Raw genomic sequence first — 18,523 nt, forward strand, 5'->3', positions numbered from 1 at the left:
ATTGGATTAGGCCAACATGCTGCAGAGGGAGGTGGTGATGGCCAATCACCCGATAGCTTTAAAAGGGGCCGACAGGATTTATGGGAGGAGAAGCCGATTAATGGCAATACCTAATCTCGACCGTCCTTATTCTGAGGTTCAAAATGCCCAGCAGACCAGGTGCTCAGGAGGACCAGCATCAGAAGGTCATTGCTTTCACATCCTGCACGTGAGCTCCCAAAGGCACCTGGTGGGCCACTGCAAGTAGCAGAGTGCTGGACTAGATGGACTCTGGTCTGATCCAGCTGGCTTGTTCTTATGTTCTTATGAGTGCCAGCTATCCTTAAATTCCAGTGTTCCTGGTAAGTGATGGTATACTGTCCGGGTGATTCTCAAAGAGGAAAGGAAGCTAAATTGGGTATGCCACTGTGACACAAAGTTTCATTAACTGGTCATATTAATGGGTTAAAATAGTTTTTATCTGATAATAAGACCCCTATGAGAACGGGCGTCAGATTGTTCAAAGATCAATGGCAACTACTTACGTGTGTATATGCTTATTTCTTGCAAGTACTTACAAAAATGTGGAGACTCTGTTAGAAGTTGGATTCCTCCTTGACTCTCACACAAGGAGAGAAGTTCTTTGTCAGGATGATGCACCACCCAAAAGCAAAGCATGTTTCCCTTTCTCCTTCAAAACAGTTGCTTAATTTCATGTACGAATGGATGCAGATCTCATTGACTGATGAATGATTTCCAGTTTACATGACTGGTCTGCTTTGATCTGGGGCTAATTCCCATGAGCCAGGTGTCCACCCAGATATTCTGTGTAAACTTGAAAATGCTTCAAGGCAATGAAGTGATGCAGCTGCCATGGCCTGTGACTTGTAGCTTTCAGAGGAATTGTCATTCTTTCCAAGGCCCTTTCCCCACTTACCTTAAGCCCGCTGGGCATTCTCCTAAAGTAAAGGCTAACCAGCTGCACTCTACCCACAGGGGCTACGAGAATGCAGCCGCCTGGGCGTTGTTCTCTGGCTACCAGGCCTCAGCGCCAAGTGATAATTCCTGGCACCTTTCAAATGGTGCCTTTTGATGACTCCGCGCAGAGCGCGGGGTCGTGGGGAAGCCAGGGCGCGCACCAGGAATTGCGCGCGCTGGGAATTGCGCGCAGCAACCCTCCGACAAGGGTAAGTGGGGAAAGGGCCCAAGACTGACTTCCTCTTCATGAGTCTTATCAAGAATTCAGGGGCAGTCTCAGTATTTGGGGGCCTGGGCAAAAGCCCATGAGCCCTGAATCACTGCCCAGTGCCCCACCACTGGAGTCCAGCAAGAGGTGGCACTTCCCCATGTGAAGTGGGCAGGAACCACTATCACTGCTGGGAGCCAAGTTGTTGTCACAGATAACCGCCTGTGCTGGGCACGTAAGAGTGGTGGTAGCAGGAAGAGCCTTCTCTTCTTCCTACAGCGGTGGTGGCAGTCTAGCCCAGGGGTCTGCAACCTGCGGCTCTCCAGATGTTCATGGACTACAATTGGCCATGGTGGCTGGGGCTGATGGGAATTGTAGTCCGTGAACATCTGGAGAGCCGCAGGTTGCAGACCCCTGGTCTAGCCCCTCATCATGAGTTCTGGGTCAGTTGCCTATTGGCTCGAATTCACAGTGACTGATGGTAATGGAACCCGTCACCAAAAAAAAGTTATTTATTTTCTTGGGATCCAGGTTTGGTTATTCAATTGCCAGTAGTTAATTTCTCTCCCCTGTTAGAGATAGAAAAAGTGCAGAGAAGGGCAACGAGGATGATTGAGGGACTGGAGCACCTTCCTTGTGAGGAGAGGCTGCAGCATTTGGGACTCTTTAGTTTGGAGAGGAGACGGCTGAGGGGGGATATGATTGAAGTCTATAAAATTATGCATGGGGTAGAAAATGTTGACAGAGAGAAATTTTTCTCTCTTTCTCACAATACTAGAACCAGGGGGCATTCCATTGAAAATGTTGTAAAGAACATATTCAACAAAAAGGACCAATAAAAGGAAACAATCTCTTCGTTTCAACCGCGAACGCAGGAATTGGTGTTTGGAATATGCTGCCACAGGAGGTGGTGATCGACAATAACCTGGATGGCTTTAAAAAGGGCTTGGACAGATTTATGGAGGAGAAGTCGATCTATGGCTACCAATCTTGATCCTCCTTGATCTGAGATTGCAAATGCCTTAGCAGACCAGGTGCTCGGGAGCAACAGCCACAGAAGGCCCTTGCTTTCACCTCCTGCACGTGAGCTCCCAAAGGCACCTGGTGGGCCACTGCGAGTAGCAGAGAGCTGGACTAGATGGACTCTGGTCTGATCCAGTTGGCTTGTTCTTATGTTCTTCTTATGTTCTTATGATGGATCTCGCTAGATCTAGAGCTGAACCTTTACTTGACCCATGGAAATGCCCTCTTTTCAAAATTGTGTCCAGGGTCATTCACATGGTTAAGAGTGCGTATGCCTTATTCAAGAGTTCCCGCCTGAAATAGTGTGATGTCATTTAAACATGGCAGGTACGCTTTTCCTTGCAGAAAATTTTCACGCCTGAGTTGTTGTTTTCTCTTGCCTGGGGAGACTTATTAGTAATTTTTCCCCGGCGTGGAAAAGAACAGTTGGCGCGGGCAGATCTCGGGGGTAAAAAATGTGCCGGGGAAAATCAGTCTCCACAGCTGTAAATTGCATAAGCCTGTGGGGGAAAATAATCACGCAGTGAGACATCACGTGTAGTTCCCCCACCTGAAGGATGGTTAATTGTGGGAAAGAGGGGGCAAATATTACCACCACCAAGCCACCACCCAAAGTAGCTTGAGTAATGTCTGCCTCCCCTTTTGGGCATACCCCTGGCTTAGAAATCCCTGTTCCCTACGTGTAGCACGTCTAGAGTAAAACCGTCTTCCCTGAAGGAACTTGCAGGAACCCTTCTCATGAAGGAGGTTAAAGGCTGCATGACAGAAGTCGCTTTTGACTCACCTTAGAAGAAAAAGCCAAGTTTAGTAAAGATTAGGTTAGGGGGTCCAGTTTTAAGGTATCCAATAAAATTGGACCGCCTGACCCAATCGTTACCAAACTCGGGATTCTTCTAAGGAGGGTAACTATGTCATAAATTTGGTGCCTTTAAAAAAAAACATAGAGTATAATGGAGCGAAATTCCCCATCCCCCAAAAATACCCATACCGGTATGGGATTTGGGATTTTTTGGGAATCCCAAAATGTTTCCAGTCTAATGTACCAGGGGGCATACACTGAAAATGCTGGGGGGAAGAATTAGGACTAATAAAAGGAAACACTTCTTCACGCAACGTGTGATTGGTGTTTGGAATATGCTGCCACAGGAGGTGGGGATGGCCACTAACCTGGATGGCTTTAAAAGGGGCTTGGACAGATTTATGGAGGAGAAGTCGATTTATGGCTACCAATCTTGATCCTCTTTGATCTGAGGTTGCAAATGCCTTAACAGTCCAGGTGCTCGGGAGCAACAGCCGCTGAAGGCCGTTGCTTTCACATCCTGCATGTGAGCTCCCAAGGGCACCTGGTGGGCCACTGCGAGTAGCAGAGAGCTGGACTAGATGGACTCTGGTCTGATCCAGCTGGCTTGTTCTTATGTTCTTATGTACCTGAGTCCAAAAAAAAATACATTTTTTTTGTTATACCCCCTACTCTAGAAACGGCTTCTTACAACCTCAGTTATATTAGACTGCAGAGATTAGTCCTCCTGGAAAAAAATGGCCACTTTGAAAGGTGGCCTCTGTTGCATTGTACCCCTCCGAGGATTTTCCCTTCCCAGACTCCCAAACGTTTCCCAAACCAGAGTTGACAGCTCTAGACTGGGAGGTGGCCACTTACGTACTGCACTTGATGCAAAGTTAAAAATAAGGTCCAGAAATCCATTTCCCAGCAATAGCTCATAATCCAGTATCTGCCTGCAAGTTGTGAGGAAACAGGAAATAATCAAAATGGAGGGGGAGGGGGGACGGGTTTTTTAAACTGGCAAAGACCCCTGGCAACCAGCAGGAAGGTTAAGGGAGGGGGTTTGGACGGCATGACATTGTCCATATCGCTATGTTATTTCTGGGGGAAATCCCAAAATGACATGGTAGCTCTAGGAATCCCTGGAAACGATATGTAAAACCATAGCATTTCCAACAATTCCTAGAGCAACCCAACATTACTTCCAGGTTTTCCTTAGAAGTGACATAGTGGTGGGGATGATGTCACTGGGTTGTTTTGTTTTTTGCTCCTAATTAATTTTTTCTCCTGCCACCGCTCAGAGATGGAGCGGCAATTAGGTCTGGGATTTTTAATTTTGTTTATTTTATTTGACCTAATACCCCGCCCTCCCCAGCCATAGCCAGGCTTAAGGCAGTTAACCAGTGGAGGGATCCAAAAATTTTAGTAACAGGTTCCCATGGTGGTGGGATTCAAACAGTGGCGTAGCACCAATGGGGCTGGGCGGGGCATGACAGGGGCGTGGCCGGGCATGACGGGGCAGGGCATTCCTGGGTGGGGCTGTGGCAAGAACGCAGCCGCTGCGCTGGTCCTTGGGCAAGAAACGAATGCACGCAGGCGCAGGCTGCCACGCACGCCGGTGCACCTCCTGCTAGACTGCTTCAAGTTCTGCGCGTTACTGCTGAGAGGAGGGGCGTAACTAAGGCAAAAATCACGTAGCAAAATCACTAATTAGTAACCCCCTCTCGGCACACACAAAGAATTAGTAACCTACTCTCGGGAACCTGTAAGAACCTGCTGGATCCCACCTCTGCAGTTAACATACATAATTTATAAACACATTCAAACTAACAAATTACAGATTTTAGCACAGTAATTAAAACATTTTGTATAAAATTTTAAAAGAGGGAGATTGGCCTTTAAAAAGATGTGGGGGGGGGGGGGGAAACCAACACAGACAACATTGGTATGCAACAGGGTGGTCTGTAAACTGGGGGTGAAGAAATCCTCAAAGTTTGGTTTCTCCCTCCCTCAAAATGCCAATAGTCAAAGACATGCAATCCCTCCCCAGAAATTTTCCAAGCATCTGTAGATAAACCATATTACTTTCCATTTAAATTCCTACAAAAGTTTTATCCAAGCAGACCTTCCAAATGCATACTGGATTTTACTTTAGGCTCATTCCGCACATGCAGAATAATGCACTTTCAAACTGCTTTCAGTGCTCTTTGAAGCAGTGCGGAATAGCAAAATCTACTTGCAAACAGTTGTGAAAGTGGTTTGAAAATGCGCCCAGAGCCCTACGGGGATGGGGCGGTATAATAAATCGAAAAATAAATAAATAAAATAAATAAAAGGAACTAAGCCACGTTCCAGTGGGCTGCAGCGGTGGAGATCCACTGATGTCCAAAGAGGTTACATGACCCATTAGAAATATCCCAGGGTCCCCTGCAGTGGTGGGATTCAAATAATTTAACAACCGGTTCCGGTGGAGGGATTCAAATAATTTAACAACTGTTGTTTACAAGCGCCATTTTAACAACCGGTTCTGCCGAAGTGGTGCGAACCTGTTGAATCGCACCACTGGTCCCGTGGGTCAAGGGATCACGTCCTACCACGTGGGGCAGAGGTTACCAGGGCAAAGGGCGGGCTGGAATTCTCCCTCAGAAAAGTGGCGGGTCACCTGTCAAAGATGCTTACGTTAATTTTGAGGTGGGAAGGTATGCCTCTATCGTTAGTTTATAAAAATGCTTTTCTGGATCATGGTATTGGAAATGCAGTGTGACGATCTCAAACATTGTCACAACATGTTAAACATTATTATTTTTTAAAAAACAGCAGACAATTCACAATGACAGCCTGTATGAAATTTCCACCTCAAGTCAAAGGCAAATTTTTTTTTAAAGGTCGAAGAATCCTAAAACAGTGATGGCGAACCTATGGCACGGGTGCCAGAGGTGGCACTCGGAGCCCTCTCTGTGGGCACCCCACACAGAGTTTGTCATATGGGGGGCAGAAAATCACCCACACACACACACACATCTAGGCTGGCCTTGGCCACTGAGCACGACGTGCGCGCACCACGGTGAGCAGGGAGGTCTCGGCTGGCGGGCCTGGTGCCTGTGCTCCGGGTGGCTGCTGCCCGAGGGGGGGGGGGCACAGAGAAGGCAGAGATGCTAGAGAGGCACAGAGCGGTGCGCACGGGACTTGCTGGGGGCTAGAGCAGGCTGGCCCCTGCTCAAGCAGGTGGGACAGAGGAAGAAGAAGAAGAAGAAGAGTTTGGATTTATATCCCCCCTTTCTCTCCTGCAGGAGACTCAAAGGGGCTTACAATCTCCTTGCCCTTGCCCCCTCACAACAAACACCCTGTGAGGTAGGTGGGGCTGAGAGAGCTCCGAGAAGCTGTGACTAGCCCAAGGTCACCCAGCTGGCGTGTGTGGGAGTGTACAGGCTAATCTGAATTCCCCAGATAAGCCTCCACAGCTCAGGTGGCAGAGCAGAGAATCAAACCCGGTTCCTCCAGATTAGATATACGAGCTCTTAACCTCCTACGCCACGGCTGCTCCAAGGAGCCAACCTTTTTTTTCTAAACTAAAACCTCAGCATTCAGGTTAAATTGCCGGGTTGGCACTTTGCGATAAATAAGTGGGGTTGGGGGTTGCAATTTGGGCACTCGGTCTCGAAAAGGTTCACCATCACTGTCCTAACATATATCTCCCCCCCCCCCCCCCCTCTGTCTGGATTGGCTTTCCTCACAGTACTGTTCTACCGAGCAGGCTGCTGCAGGTACCGATGCCGAACACGTCCAACAGTTCTACAACCTTCTCACCGCCTCCCTCGACATATCCAGGAGCTGGGCGGAGAAAATCCCAGGATTTACAGACCTCCCAAAGGAAGATCAAACATTACTCATCGAATCAGCTTTTTTAGAGCTTTTTGTACTGAGACTGTCTGTCAGGTAAGTCCCGGAAACCATTCCGTTGGTGGAAAAGAACCGGACTTTTTAGTATTCCAAAACAAGGGGTTACAGAGACTGTTCACTGTGTCTTCACGGTGGAGACCTAATTAGGATCTAAAACAAATTAAGAGGGGAAAAATTATCTTGGATAATCGGTGGTGGCGGAAAGTGCCATCAAGTCACTGCCCACTTATGGCGACAGCGTAGGGTTTTCAAGGCAAGAGGCATGCAGAGGTGCGGTGTGGTGTGGTTTCCGGGCTGTATGGCCGTGTTCTAGCAGCATTCTCTCCTGACGTTTCACCTGCATCTGTGGCTGGCATCTTCAGAGGATCTGATGTAGGAAAGGAAAGCAAGTGGAGTATATATACTGTAAGGTCAATAGGTGAGGCCATCTGACTAGAAGTAGCTTGGCATGTGAGTAACAATGAAGTCTGTAGCATGTGAGTCACAATGAAGATAGCAAGGTCAATAGGTGAATGCATCTGAATAGAAGTAACCTGGCTCAGATGCATTCACCTATTGACCTTGCATCAGTTTTTCCTGATGTTTAGGTGGAATCTCTTTTCCTTCACCTTGCTCCTGGTCCTCGTCTCTGGAGCAGCAGAAAACAAGCTTGCTCCCTCACCAACATGACATCCCTTCAAATACCTAAACAAGGTTATCATGTCACCCAGTGACGTAGGTATAGATTTTTATGGGGTGGGTTTGGGGGCGGGGCTTGGGGTTGGGCCACACCCCCACCCACCCATGGGGGCATGGCCATGCCTCCCCAACCCCGCCCCCTCAGTGCTTATAACCCCGCCCCCTCAACCCCGCCCCCTCAGCGCCCCCTCAGTGCCCTGCGGCTCTCCATATGTTCAGGAACTACAATTCCCATCAGCCTCTGTCAGCATGGCCAATTGGTCATGCTGAGGTGAGAGGCTGATAGGAATATGGACTGACCCTGAGATTTATCGCGAGTTGAATACCCCTGCCCTAAACTGTGCCAACGCCTTAAAATCACAAGACACTCTCTTGATGGTTGACCCAAGACAAAGCTTAGATGCTTTCTACTATGTGTACTATGGTGTGCTAGAATGTGTACTATGTGCTAGAATGTGTCCTATGGTGTGCTAGAATTTAGATTGTGCTCACTGAACAGCGTTCCGTCAGGCAACTTGGATCCATACTCATGACATGCATCTTCTTTTAAAAAAAATTTCATTCAAGATCTGACATCGCTGAAGATAAGTTTGTTTTCTGCAATGGACTCGTGCTTCATAGACTTCAGTGCCTTCGTGGATTTGGGGAGTGGCTCGACTCCATTAAAGACTTTTCCTTAAATTTACAGAGCCTCAACCTTGATATCCCAGCCTTAGCATGCTTATCAGCTCTAAGTATGATCACAGGTAAGGACTCTCTGGTGGAAACATATCTCTGCAAGTGATTTTTTACCATAATGATATGTTTGAGTGAAAAATATCCAGCCAGACTTACTGAATTCCGGATGGAATATATGTCATTCTTAAATGCTTGCCATGGCCAGATTGGGGGTAAGAGCTGCCGTACTGAATTCTCCTAATTCAGAGAAGGCGATTCTGCATTCCTGCCCCTGTGTTTTCCATCAAACCCTTTCCTCTTTGATTTGACGCTGTTGTTACTTTAAAAAAAATAAGGGATCAAATTTTTCACCCTATAAGCGTCTACTTCATAGTATTACTGCCTGGCCCAAACTGATACTAACTTTGCCACCTTAACTCCTTAGGAGCAGCAGTGGCGTAGGAGGTTAAGAGCTCGTATATCTAATCTGGAGGAACCAGGTTTGATTCCCTGCTCTGCTGCCTGAGCTGTGGAGGCTTATCTGGGGAATCCACCCCAAAACAGCATCACTTTCAATGGTGTTTAAACTAGAGAGCCCAAATTCTCCTTTTAAATCCACCTTGAAGGGAGAATCTGGGGTCCCTAGTTAAACAACTTTGAAAGTGATGCTGTTTTGGGGTGGATTATCCCCCATCCTGAAACAGCATTACTTTCAATGTGGCATAGTGGTTAAGAGCAGGTGCATTCTAATCTGGAGGAACCGGGTTTGATTCCCTACTCTGCCACTTGAGCTGTGGAGGCTTATCTGGGGAATTCAGATTAGCCTGTACACTCCCACACACGCCAGCTGGGTGACCTTGGGCTAGTCACAGCTTCTCGGAGCTCTCTCAGCCCCACCCACCTCACAGGGTGTTTGTTGTGAGGGGGGAAGGGCAAGGAGATTGTAAGCCCCCTTGAGTCTCCTGCAGGAGAGAAAGGGGGGATATAAATCCAAACTCTTCTTCTTCTTTTAACTCCATCGGATTTAAGAAGTCTTGATGCTGTGCTGAATTCTGCCATGCAAGGTGTCTGTTGAGGGGAGAGGAAGGGAAGGAGTTTGTAAGCCGCTTTGAGACTCCCGACTCCTTAAAGGTAGAGGAAAACGGGTATGAAAACCAGCTCTTCTTCTCCCTACGGATATGTCTTCATTATCTCAATTTTATACCAGTTTAACGAAGCATCCCGAAAGAACCCTGGGGATTGTAGTTTGGTTAATAGGACTGAGGAATCTTTGTTAATCCTCCCTTCTTTTCATAGAACTACGGTTCCCAAGGTTGCCTGGGGAGCAGTAATGACTCGTTTAAATCTGCAACATAAATATTACTCTAGCGTCGCATGTCTCGTTATCACAAAAGTTATTTTTATTCACCACACAAGCAAAACTGGAGCCCTTTGTGTTTTGGCAAACCAGATTCCTTTCATAAGCATAAGCATAAGCATTTATTGTCATTGTGCATGCACAACGAAATTTACAGCAGCATTCCTCGATGCACACAATTCCAGACTCATACATCATCCTCACTTTCCCCTTCCTCCACCCATCCCTACACAATCCCAAACACATCAACACGAAGCCACGGAGTTCAGCATAGCCACAGCTCTAGAGTAGAAGCTGTCTCTAAGCTCTTTGTCCTAGTTTTGATAGACCTGTATCGTCTGCCGGATGGTAACAGTTCAAAAAGAGAGTGTGCTGGATGAGACGGGTCCCTCAGAGTATTTTGGGCTTTTTTTAGGCTTCGGGAATTATAGAGTTTTTCCAAGGAGGGGAGAGGGCAGCCGATAATCCTCTGTGCAGTAGTGATCACCCTTTGGAGCGCCTTCCTATCTGCCACTGTGCAACTGGAGAACCATACACAGATGCAGTAGGTTAAGACACTCTCTATAGCACAGCGGTAAAAGGACACCAGGAGTTTTCCATCCAGTTGTTGTTTCCTTAAAAGTCTCAGATAGTACAGTCTTTCCTTGCCACATGTGAAAATATATATTGGGGGGGCATGTATATTGGGGGTTTTTGTGACCCTCTTGCCCTGAAGGGGTTTGTAACATACCCGGGAGCTAAGCTTTTCCCCCTTTGATCACAATGTTGGTAGAAATAGAATGCGATAAAGGTTTTAGTTTAGGGATTTAAAGCTTTAAAGAAAGAGAATCTGAGCAGCATCACTTCTTTCTTCAGTACTTTGTTTAACAGATCAGTTCTTCCAGGCCCAAAATAGCCTGACTTTGAGATTACTTTTATCTCCGACCCCTTAGAGGTAAATAAGCTGCAAAAAAGCAGAAGATAATGAAAATAGCAAAGGTCGGTTGAGGTGCTTTTGGTTTCTTAGAAGAGTGTCTGTGAATTCCTAGTGGAATTCCAGGCCTAGCGCTGATGGAGCTAGCAGTGGATATTGATCTCCACTTGAATTCACTGAATAAATAATGGTTGCCATAGTTATTGAGCATTTACAACTGGCAGGGAAGCTGGGAAATCTCCAAAACACCTTCTGTGGCAATTCTGTCGTCAAATCATCCAATGGAAGAATGGCATGAAATAACTGCATAAATACAGTTTGCATGCTCTTCCGTTCCTTTCTGTTCACCTGGAGTTATATAATCATTTTAGTGTCACCCTGGAAAAAGCAATTCTTGAGCATCAGTGGCTCTGTAGGAACCCGAGTCAGCCTGCCTTGAATGTCTTCCGCCTGCTTGTGTAGCTCTCGTAGACACGGGGAGCTTCAGAGGTTGAGCTGAAAATGGTAAAATCTATTATAAAATAATTATATTCCTTATATCGTGTACACAAAGACATTTGTTAAAATCACGCCTGAAATACAGGCTGCACCTTTAAAATCAGTATACATTTTTGCACAAATCTAAAACACTGTTGAAGATACAATCATATAAGAAACCGATCATAAACATTTTGGCCTTTTTGGCTTTCATCAGTGGTCGTTCATACTAACAGATTGTTAAAGGGAACGCATCTGGAAATATCTTACAGGTATTTGTCATCTGCAAATGAAACATTCTACGAGGAGAGAGAAAACTAATTAATATAACCAATATTATTGTATAACTGGGGATTTTTGAACAAATCTCAATAAATATATAATATCCTATATATTTTATATCCTATGTGGCCTGATACTTCCTACTAACCCAAACCATGGGGCTTTCACCACTGAAATTGGCTCACACGGAACCTAGATGACAAAAATATATACATAAGATGAGCTATGGCTACCAATCTTGATCCTCCTTGACCTGATATTGCAAATGCCTTAGAAGACCAGGTGCTTGGGAGCAGCAGCGGCAGAAGGCCATTGCTTTCCCATCCTGCATTTGAGCTCCCAAAGGCACCTGGTGGGCCACTGCGAGTAGCAGAATGCTGGACTAGATGGACACTGGTCTGATCCGGCAAGCTTGTTCTTATGTTCTTATCGTTTCAATTTAAGATGCGAAGTTAAAAAAGAATTAAATAGCCAATTAAAACATACCTGGTATCTAAAGGCCAATGTTTCCTGATGTATGTAGCATCAACTAGTTATAAAACGTAATGGCACAAACATTCTAATTTGGTCAGCTATCAGAAGGATGTACGATTCCTCCAGGATATTCTTGCAAACACGCTAGTAAAACGTGCTAGACAATGCCACTGTTAGATGGATTTGTAATTGGTTGACTGACCAAACTGAAAGGGTGCTCACCAATGGCTCATCTTCATCCTGGAAAGAAGTGACTAGTGGGCTGCCATAGGATTCTGTCCTGGGTCAATGACTTGGATGATGGAATAGAGGGAATTCTAATCAAATTTGCAGATGACACCAAATTAGGAGGGGTGGCTAATACCCCAGAGGATGGGGTCAGAAATCAAAATGACCTGGACAGATTAGAGAACTGGGCCAAAACTAACAAAATGAATTTCAACTGATAAACGTCCAGAGGAGGGTGACCAAAATGGTAAAAGATTTGGATTCCGTGCCCTATAAGGAGAGACATTGGCCCCTTCCGCACACGCAAAATAATGCATTTTCAAACCACTTTCACAACTGTTTGCAAGTGGATTTTGCTATTCTGCACAGCTTCAAAGAGCACTGAAAGCAGTTTGAAAGTGCATTATTCTGCATGTGCGGAATGAGCCTGAGGGACATGGGGATATTTAATCTGGAGAAGAAAAAGTTAAGGGGTGACATGATTGCCATGTTTAAATATTTGAAGGGATGTCATGGTGAAGAGGGAGCAAGCTTGTTTTCTGCTGCTCCAGAGACTAGGACAAGGAGTAATGGGCTCAAGGTGCTGGAAAACAGATTCCATCTAAATATTCAGAAGATCTTCCTGATGGTAAGGTCTGTTTAATGGAATATGCTGCCTTGGAGGGTGGTAGATTCTCCTTCTTGGGAGGTTTTTAAACAAAGGCTGGATGGCCATCTGTCTGGAGTTTTTTTACTGTGTCTTCCTGCATGGCAGGGGGTTGGACTTGGTGGCCCTCGTGGTCTTCTCCAACTCTATGATTTTATGTTGTGTTAAGTTGTCTCCATTACAACAAAGAAACAAAGGATATAGTTTGGAAGATAATTAGAGTTTGAATGGACAGCTATTATGACTTTTCTCACAATACTAGAACCAGGGGGCATCCATTGAAAATGCTGGGGGGAAGAATTAGGACGAATAAAAGGAAACACTTCTTCACGCAACGGTGTGATTGGTGTTTGGAATAGGCTGCCACAGGAGGTGGTGATGGCCACTCACCTGGATAGCTTTAAAAGGGGCTTGGACAGATTTATGGAGGAGAAATCGATGTATGGCTACCAATCTTGATCCTCTTTGATCTGAGATTGCAAATGCCTTAACAGTCCAGTTGCTCGGGAGCAGCAACAGCCGCAGGAGGCCGTTGCTTTCACCTCCTGCATGTGAGCTCCCAAAGGCACCTGGTGGGCCACTGCGAGTAGCAGAGAGCTGGACTAGATGGACTCTGGTCTGATCAAGCTGGCTTGTTCTTATGTTCTTATGACTTGCCTTGTTGAGTAATAAAATAAAATACAATCCCTCCTCCCCCAAAAAAGACCAAAAAAGCTTATACCCTGAAAATTTTGTTGGTCTTTAGGGTGCTACTGGACTCAAATCTCACACCACTTATCAGGATTTTAGCGCTCTCCATGTTCACAAAGAAGGACTTGCTTGCAAACGTGTCCATGCAGTATGGCGACTCACTTTGTCTCTCTCCCCCTCCCGACCCCGCTCTGTCCCCTTGCAGAACGACACGGATTAAAAGAACCAAAGAAAGTGCATGAGCTATGCAACAAGATCATGAGTGGCTTGAAAGATCACTTAGCCTTCAGTTGCCAGAGCAAAGGGCCACCGTTCGAGTCCGCAGATGAGTCGACAGTTCTTGGGGTGCTCACTGACCTGCACTCACTCTGCACCATAGGACTACAGCGGATCTTTTACCTGAAGCTGGAGGATCTGGTGCCGCCCCCTTCAGTCATCGACAAGTTGTTCCTGGACACTTTGCCGTTCTGAAGTTTCCAGGGCTGTACAGGAAGGGACTGTCTCCCAGGGAAGGCAAAAAGATTAGGACTGATTGCTGAAAGTGCTGCTCCCATTGAACAAGGGGGGAAATGCCCCGAGGATTTCCTGCCCTAAATGGTGGACTTTTTTCTAATGCATTTCCTTGCAAACTGAGGCCTGAAATATGACATACAGTTCTGGAAATAGGGGATTTGGGGGAGGGGGGGGAGCCGAGTGCTGTTTTGGGTCTGGTTTTTTAAAAAAATGGGTAATATGGCACTTTTGAACGATGCTACCCCAGCAGGGAAAAAATAAAAATAAAATAAAGATGTTAATAGGACTGTTTAAAATCTATTGCATCCTCTGTGGTGAATAGAGACTTGTAGATGCTTTGTGTTTCGAAACCAGGAACGATGACAAATTGTTCATCAGGGTAGTCTGTGTTCTGCAGTTTATACCTTTTAGAGTACTTCCTGGACAAAGGGCCCATTTATGCTGGCACAAATTAAAATGGCCTCTCGCTCTCTTTTTTCCTCTTTTTTTTAAAAAAAGTAAATAATTCTAACAACGTTCGCTCACTGTTTTCGTACAAAAGCAAATTATAGCAAAACGACAATGGCTGTTAGCGCCCCCCGTGGTCAAGTGCAATTTTTTTAAAGTGCTGTCTTACTAAGTCTTGTTTATTAACTATAATTTATTTTAATATGAAAATGAAAACAAAAAAGAAATAAAAGTGAGGAGTGGGGGGAAAATAAAGTTTTTTTTACATGCACTAACTTCCAGGACAAAGTTTTCCCAAACTTTGGATCAATGTAGCATGACTTACTGACAGGCATCTGTGGAAAGCAAGGGGCAGGAACCATTTGCAACTTGGAGGGGTCACCACTGACCCTTCTTGGGCCGCTTAAGGAAAGAGCAGTGCATCCGTGACTGGAGTGGACAGGGTAAGCGTCAGGTTTTAGAATCTAGCAAGTCGGTTAGTAAACTGATACAAGACCCTGTGGAAAGGAACAGTCTTGTAAGAAAATAGTCTGAATGTAAATGTTAGGAAGGGGGTTTGTGGGCTGCATTTTAAACATTCCGTGTACGTTACACCCCTTTTTGTATGTTTATACTGTCGATGCCATATTAATATGAAACAATTTGTTGCATAGTGTCCTTATTTGTATAAATATTTGTATGCATGATATATTGTAAAGCTTTGCTTGTATTTATTGCAAACGACTGCCAGCTCCCGGGAGCCCCGTTACACCAAGCGACGAAATAGTGTGTTCACACTGACTCAGTTATATAATGGGCGTGTGGGTGTGGATCGTCTCTCTCTCTCACACGCACACATACGTGTGTGTTTTTATTAACCAGTTGTACATAAAAACCTGTCTTTTCACAAGCAAACTTTATCTTTATTGTTTCTTTGCAGTGACTTTTAAGGCAGTACAATCTAGCACTTTGATATTAAAGAAAAAATTTGCTCATGTTTTGCTAACTTAAGTAATATTTAAATATTTTCGTTCTTTACAAAAAAAAATTATATGCACTGTATTAAGTCAAAATTTCATTGGTCATTTTGCTAAGAAAAAAAAAGAACTTTTTGAATGTCAACCTGAAGTCCCTGTATCTTTTGTTAGCTTTAAACAATCTAAGGAGTTCTGTCTTTCCTTTAAAAAAAACTGTGCTGGTTATATGGATATTAAGTTATACAATCAAACAGATGCCAAATGAACTCCCTGATAAGCCAGATCTCAAGCTAATATCTGGTACTCAAACAGCTGTCTGGTATTTTATCGTTTGCTGTGTTAAGATGTGTGCTTTTTTAAAGAAAGGAAATCTTCTATCAAGATTGCTAATAGTGTCAATAGGGAAAGAGGCTTCTAATCATTATAGTTAATATTTTCAGTTTACTCGCAGATAATATTTGAGGAAAAAAGTATTGCTCTCTTTTGGAGTATTGACTTCATGTGCAAACATAATACCATAATTAAATATCAGAAGGAAGTGATATTTTTTTCCATCATGTTGCTCTCGTTGTGCCTGACCTGCTAGGCGAAAATATTTTGATTTTTTTTTTTAAATTCGAAGTTTCCTACTTAGGATTTACGCAAACTGAATAGGATTTAAAGAGGTATGCTACCCTGTTTCCCCGAATATAAGACACCCCCAAAAAATAAGACGTAGCAGAGGTTTTGCTGAAGTGCAAAATATAAGGCATCCCCCGAAAGTAAGACATAGCAAAGTTTTTGTTTGGAAGCATGCCCGACGAACAGAACACAGAAAAATAAGACATTCCCTGAAAATAAGACATAGCGCATCTTTGGGAGCAAAACTTAATATAAGACACTGACTTATTTTCGGGGAAACACGGTAAAGATTCCATCGTCAATCCATTTGCGTTAATGAGAACTTTTTAATTTGATTGGACTTCATGACATGCTCTTATTCTGTGGAGATGCCTTCTTTCTTTGGAGACAAAAGCCGGGACAACAGGAGGCGGGAAACAGTTTTTCTGGGAGAATGAGGTTCTCCTCCGGTTCCCAAGGTGGGGTCTTAAGCACAAATCATTCGTTCCATGGAAGAACTTTTTTGGCAAAAAAAAAAAAAGATCTCTCTGATAGCGTATGCTCTGTGATTGCAAGACTCCTGGAACCACAGTAGATCTCGTGTAATCATTATTCTTCAGTCTTCCATAGATATTCCTTAATAGAATATTTGGGCTCGTGACCCATGGAATTTTTTTTTTTCATGTTCATTTAAATTCACACCATTTATCCATGCAGTGTGATCACGGACGACTCTCAAGAGCAAAAAAGAAAGAAATGTAAATCAGATGACTACTGTTTTTGTCGAAGGCTTTCACGGCCGGAATCACTGGGGGATTGTGGGGTTTCCGGGCCGTATGGCCGTGTTCTGGTAGCATTTTCTCCTGATGTTTCACCTGCCTCTGTGGCTGGCATCGTCAGAGGATAAGATGCCAGCCACAGATGCAGGCAAAACGTCAGGAGAGAATGCTACTAGAACACGGCCATACAGCCCGGAAACCACACAGCACCCCATTACTGTGTTTCTTAGAGCTCTCACTGTGTGTGTATGCCTTGTTTCATAGGCTCAATTCAGGAATATTCCAGGTGTTAAAGGAGAGTGCCTTGCCTTGGCTTCAGACAGCAGAGTGCTCCCCTAACAACTGTGTGGTTTTTTTTCGCATGTGCAACTCTGTGTGTGCGTGAGCATGCGTGCTGACCTATGGAGTGGAAAGAAATGCTCTTGTACATATCCAATGTAAATTAAAACAATTAAATTGAATAACATTTTTCCCCCCTGGAGACCCAATGTGTGATGAATAAGTATGCTTCATTCCGTTCATGTCCGAATGTGATTTTTTAAAATCTCCTAGACCTAGGCAGAATTAAAAATGTATATGCTCCAGTATTTAAAAGAAAGAAAGAAAGAAACAGGGGCATGCTTAAGAAAACTAAAAAATTGATGGTAGGAATGTGGATGGCAGAGCTAGAAAAATAAAATCAGAGGTAATGTCAGTGCCTGCTTTCCTATACCCCGTAACCACTGAAAGTGGTCATTGCTGAATGCTACAAAATAACTCCATAATTTATTTATTCCATTTTTACCCAGACTTTCTCCACAATAGGGACCCATCACTCTTCTCTCCTCCATTTTAACCACACAACAACTCAGTGGGGCAGGCCAGACCAGGCCAGGGGTGGCCAATCTATGGAGCTCCAGATGTTCATGGACTACAATTCCCATCAGCCCCTGCCAGCATGGCAATAGGCCAGGCTTTCAGGGGATGATGGGAATTGTAGTCCATGAAGAGTGTAGTGAATTGTAGTCCAGAGAAGAGTGTCCAACTCTGATCTGGAAGGTTGATTTGAATCCTTGGCTCTTATGAGGTTTGGGACTGTACTTTCCATGAGTTCCCGGGCAGGGCGACGACCCGCCAGCACTGTGAGACTTTGAGTTGATAACTATTGATATGTATATGATTGTAAATTATGCAAACTGAGAAGTATTTACATGATATTTTTATGATATTAATTGAATTGTGTAATGTGGTCGCTGTGGTGGGATCCAAAAATTTTAGTAACAGGTTCCCATGGTGGTGGGATTCAAACAGTGGCATAGTGCCAATGGGGCTGGGCGGGGGCGTGGCCGGGCATTCCGGGGGCGGGGCATTAATTTCTCTGTTACTGTAAAAAACTCTTACTGTAAAAAAAAATTCCTAATTTCCAGCTGGTATCTTTCTGTCCATAATTTAAACTCATTATAGCAAGTCCGATCGTCTACTGCCAACAGAAACAACGACTTCTCCTCTAATTGGCTGCCTGTCAAATGCTTCCTTACTTTCAAATACTTAATTTTGTTTCTAGAAATCAAAAGAAGGATACTTTCCTTAAACAAGGAACTTTACCATATTTCTAAAACATGTTTTTAAAACAGCCAAACAGGGAGAATGATCCCGTTTTCTGCCTTCGCTAACCAGCCACATAGGAAACAACAGGACTTCATGATTTTTGGACCTAATGGAATTTCTAACGGAAAAGCAGACCCAATTAGTAACCCCCTCTTGGCACACACAAATAATTAGTAACCCACTCTTGGGAACTGGTGAGAACCTGCTGGATCCCACCTCTGTGCGGTCGGACATGCAACGCGCTGATTTGTTCTAGGTGAACATATACGTTGCACTGTTTGTTGTATTGTGACCTTGGACTAGTGGTCCCACCCCTGGTAATGGTGTGGGACTAGTCCACAGTCACCCAGCGAGCCTCTGTGGCAGACCA

General features: G+C 44.7%; 1 protein-coding gene across 1 annotated transcript in view; it reads left to right on the forward strand.

The window, feature by feature from the left end:
• Positions 1 to 15,944, forward strand: part of NR4A3 (nuclear receptor subfamily 4 group A member 3) — a 33,385-nt gene extending 17,441 nt beyond the window's left edge. Inside the window, exons 5-7 of the mRNA XM_048510423.1 lie at positions 6,706 to 6,905; positions 8,115 to 8,293; positions 13,477 to 15,944. Of these exons, the coding sequence (XP_048366380.1) occupies positions 6,706 to 6,905; positions 8,115 to 8,293; positions 13,477 to 13,742 (645 nt within the window). The 3' untranslated portion in view covers positions 13,743 to 15,944. The remainder of the gene's footprint in view (positions 1 to 6,705; positions 6,906 to 8,114; positions 8,294 to 13,476) is intronic.
• Positions 15,945 to 18,523: the final 2,579 nt, after the last annotated feature.

The sequence above is a fragment of the Sphaerodactylus townsendi genome, linkage group LG11 (genome assembly GCF_021028975.2).
Source record: "Sphaerodactylus townsendi isolate TG3544 linkage group LG11, MPM_Stown_v2.3, whole genome shotgun sequence".
Classification (NCBI taxonomy): domain Eukaryota; kingdom Metazoa; phylum Chordata; class Lepidosauria; order Squamata; family Sphaerodactylidae; genus Sphaerodactylus; species Sphaerodactylus townsendi.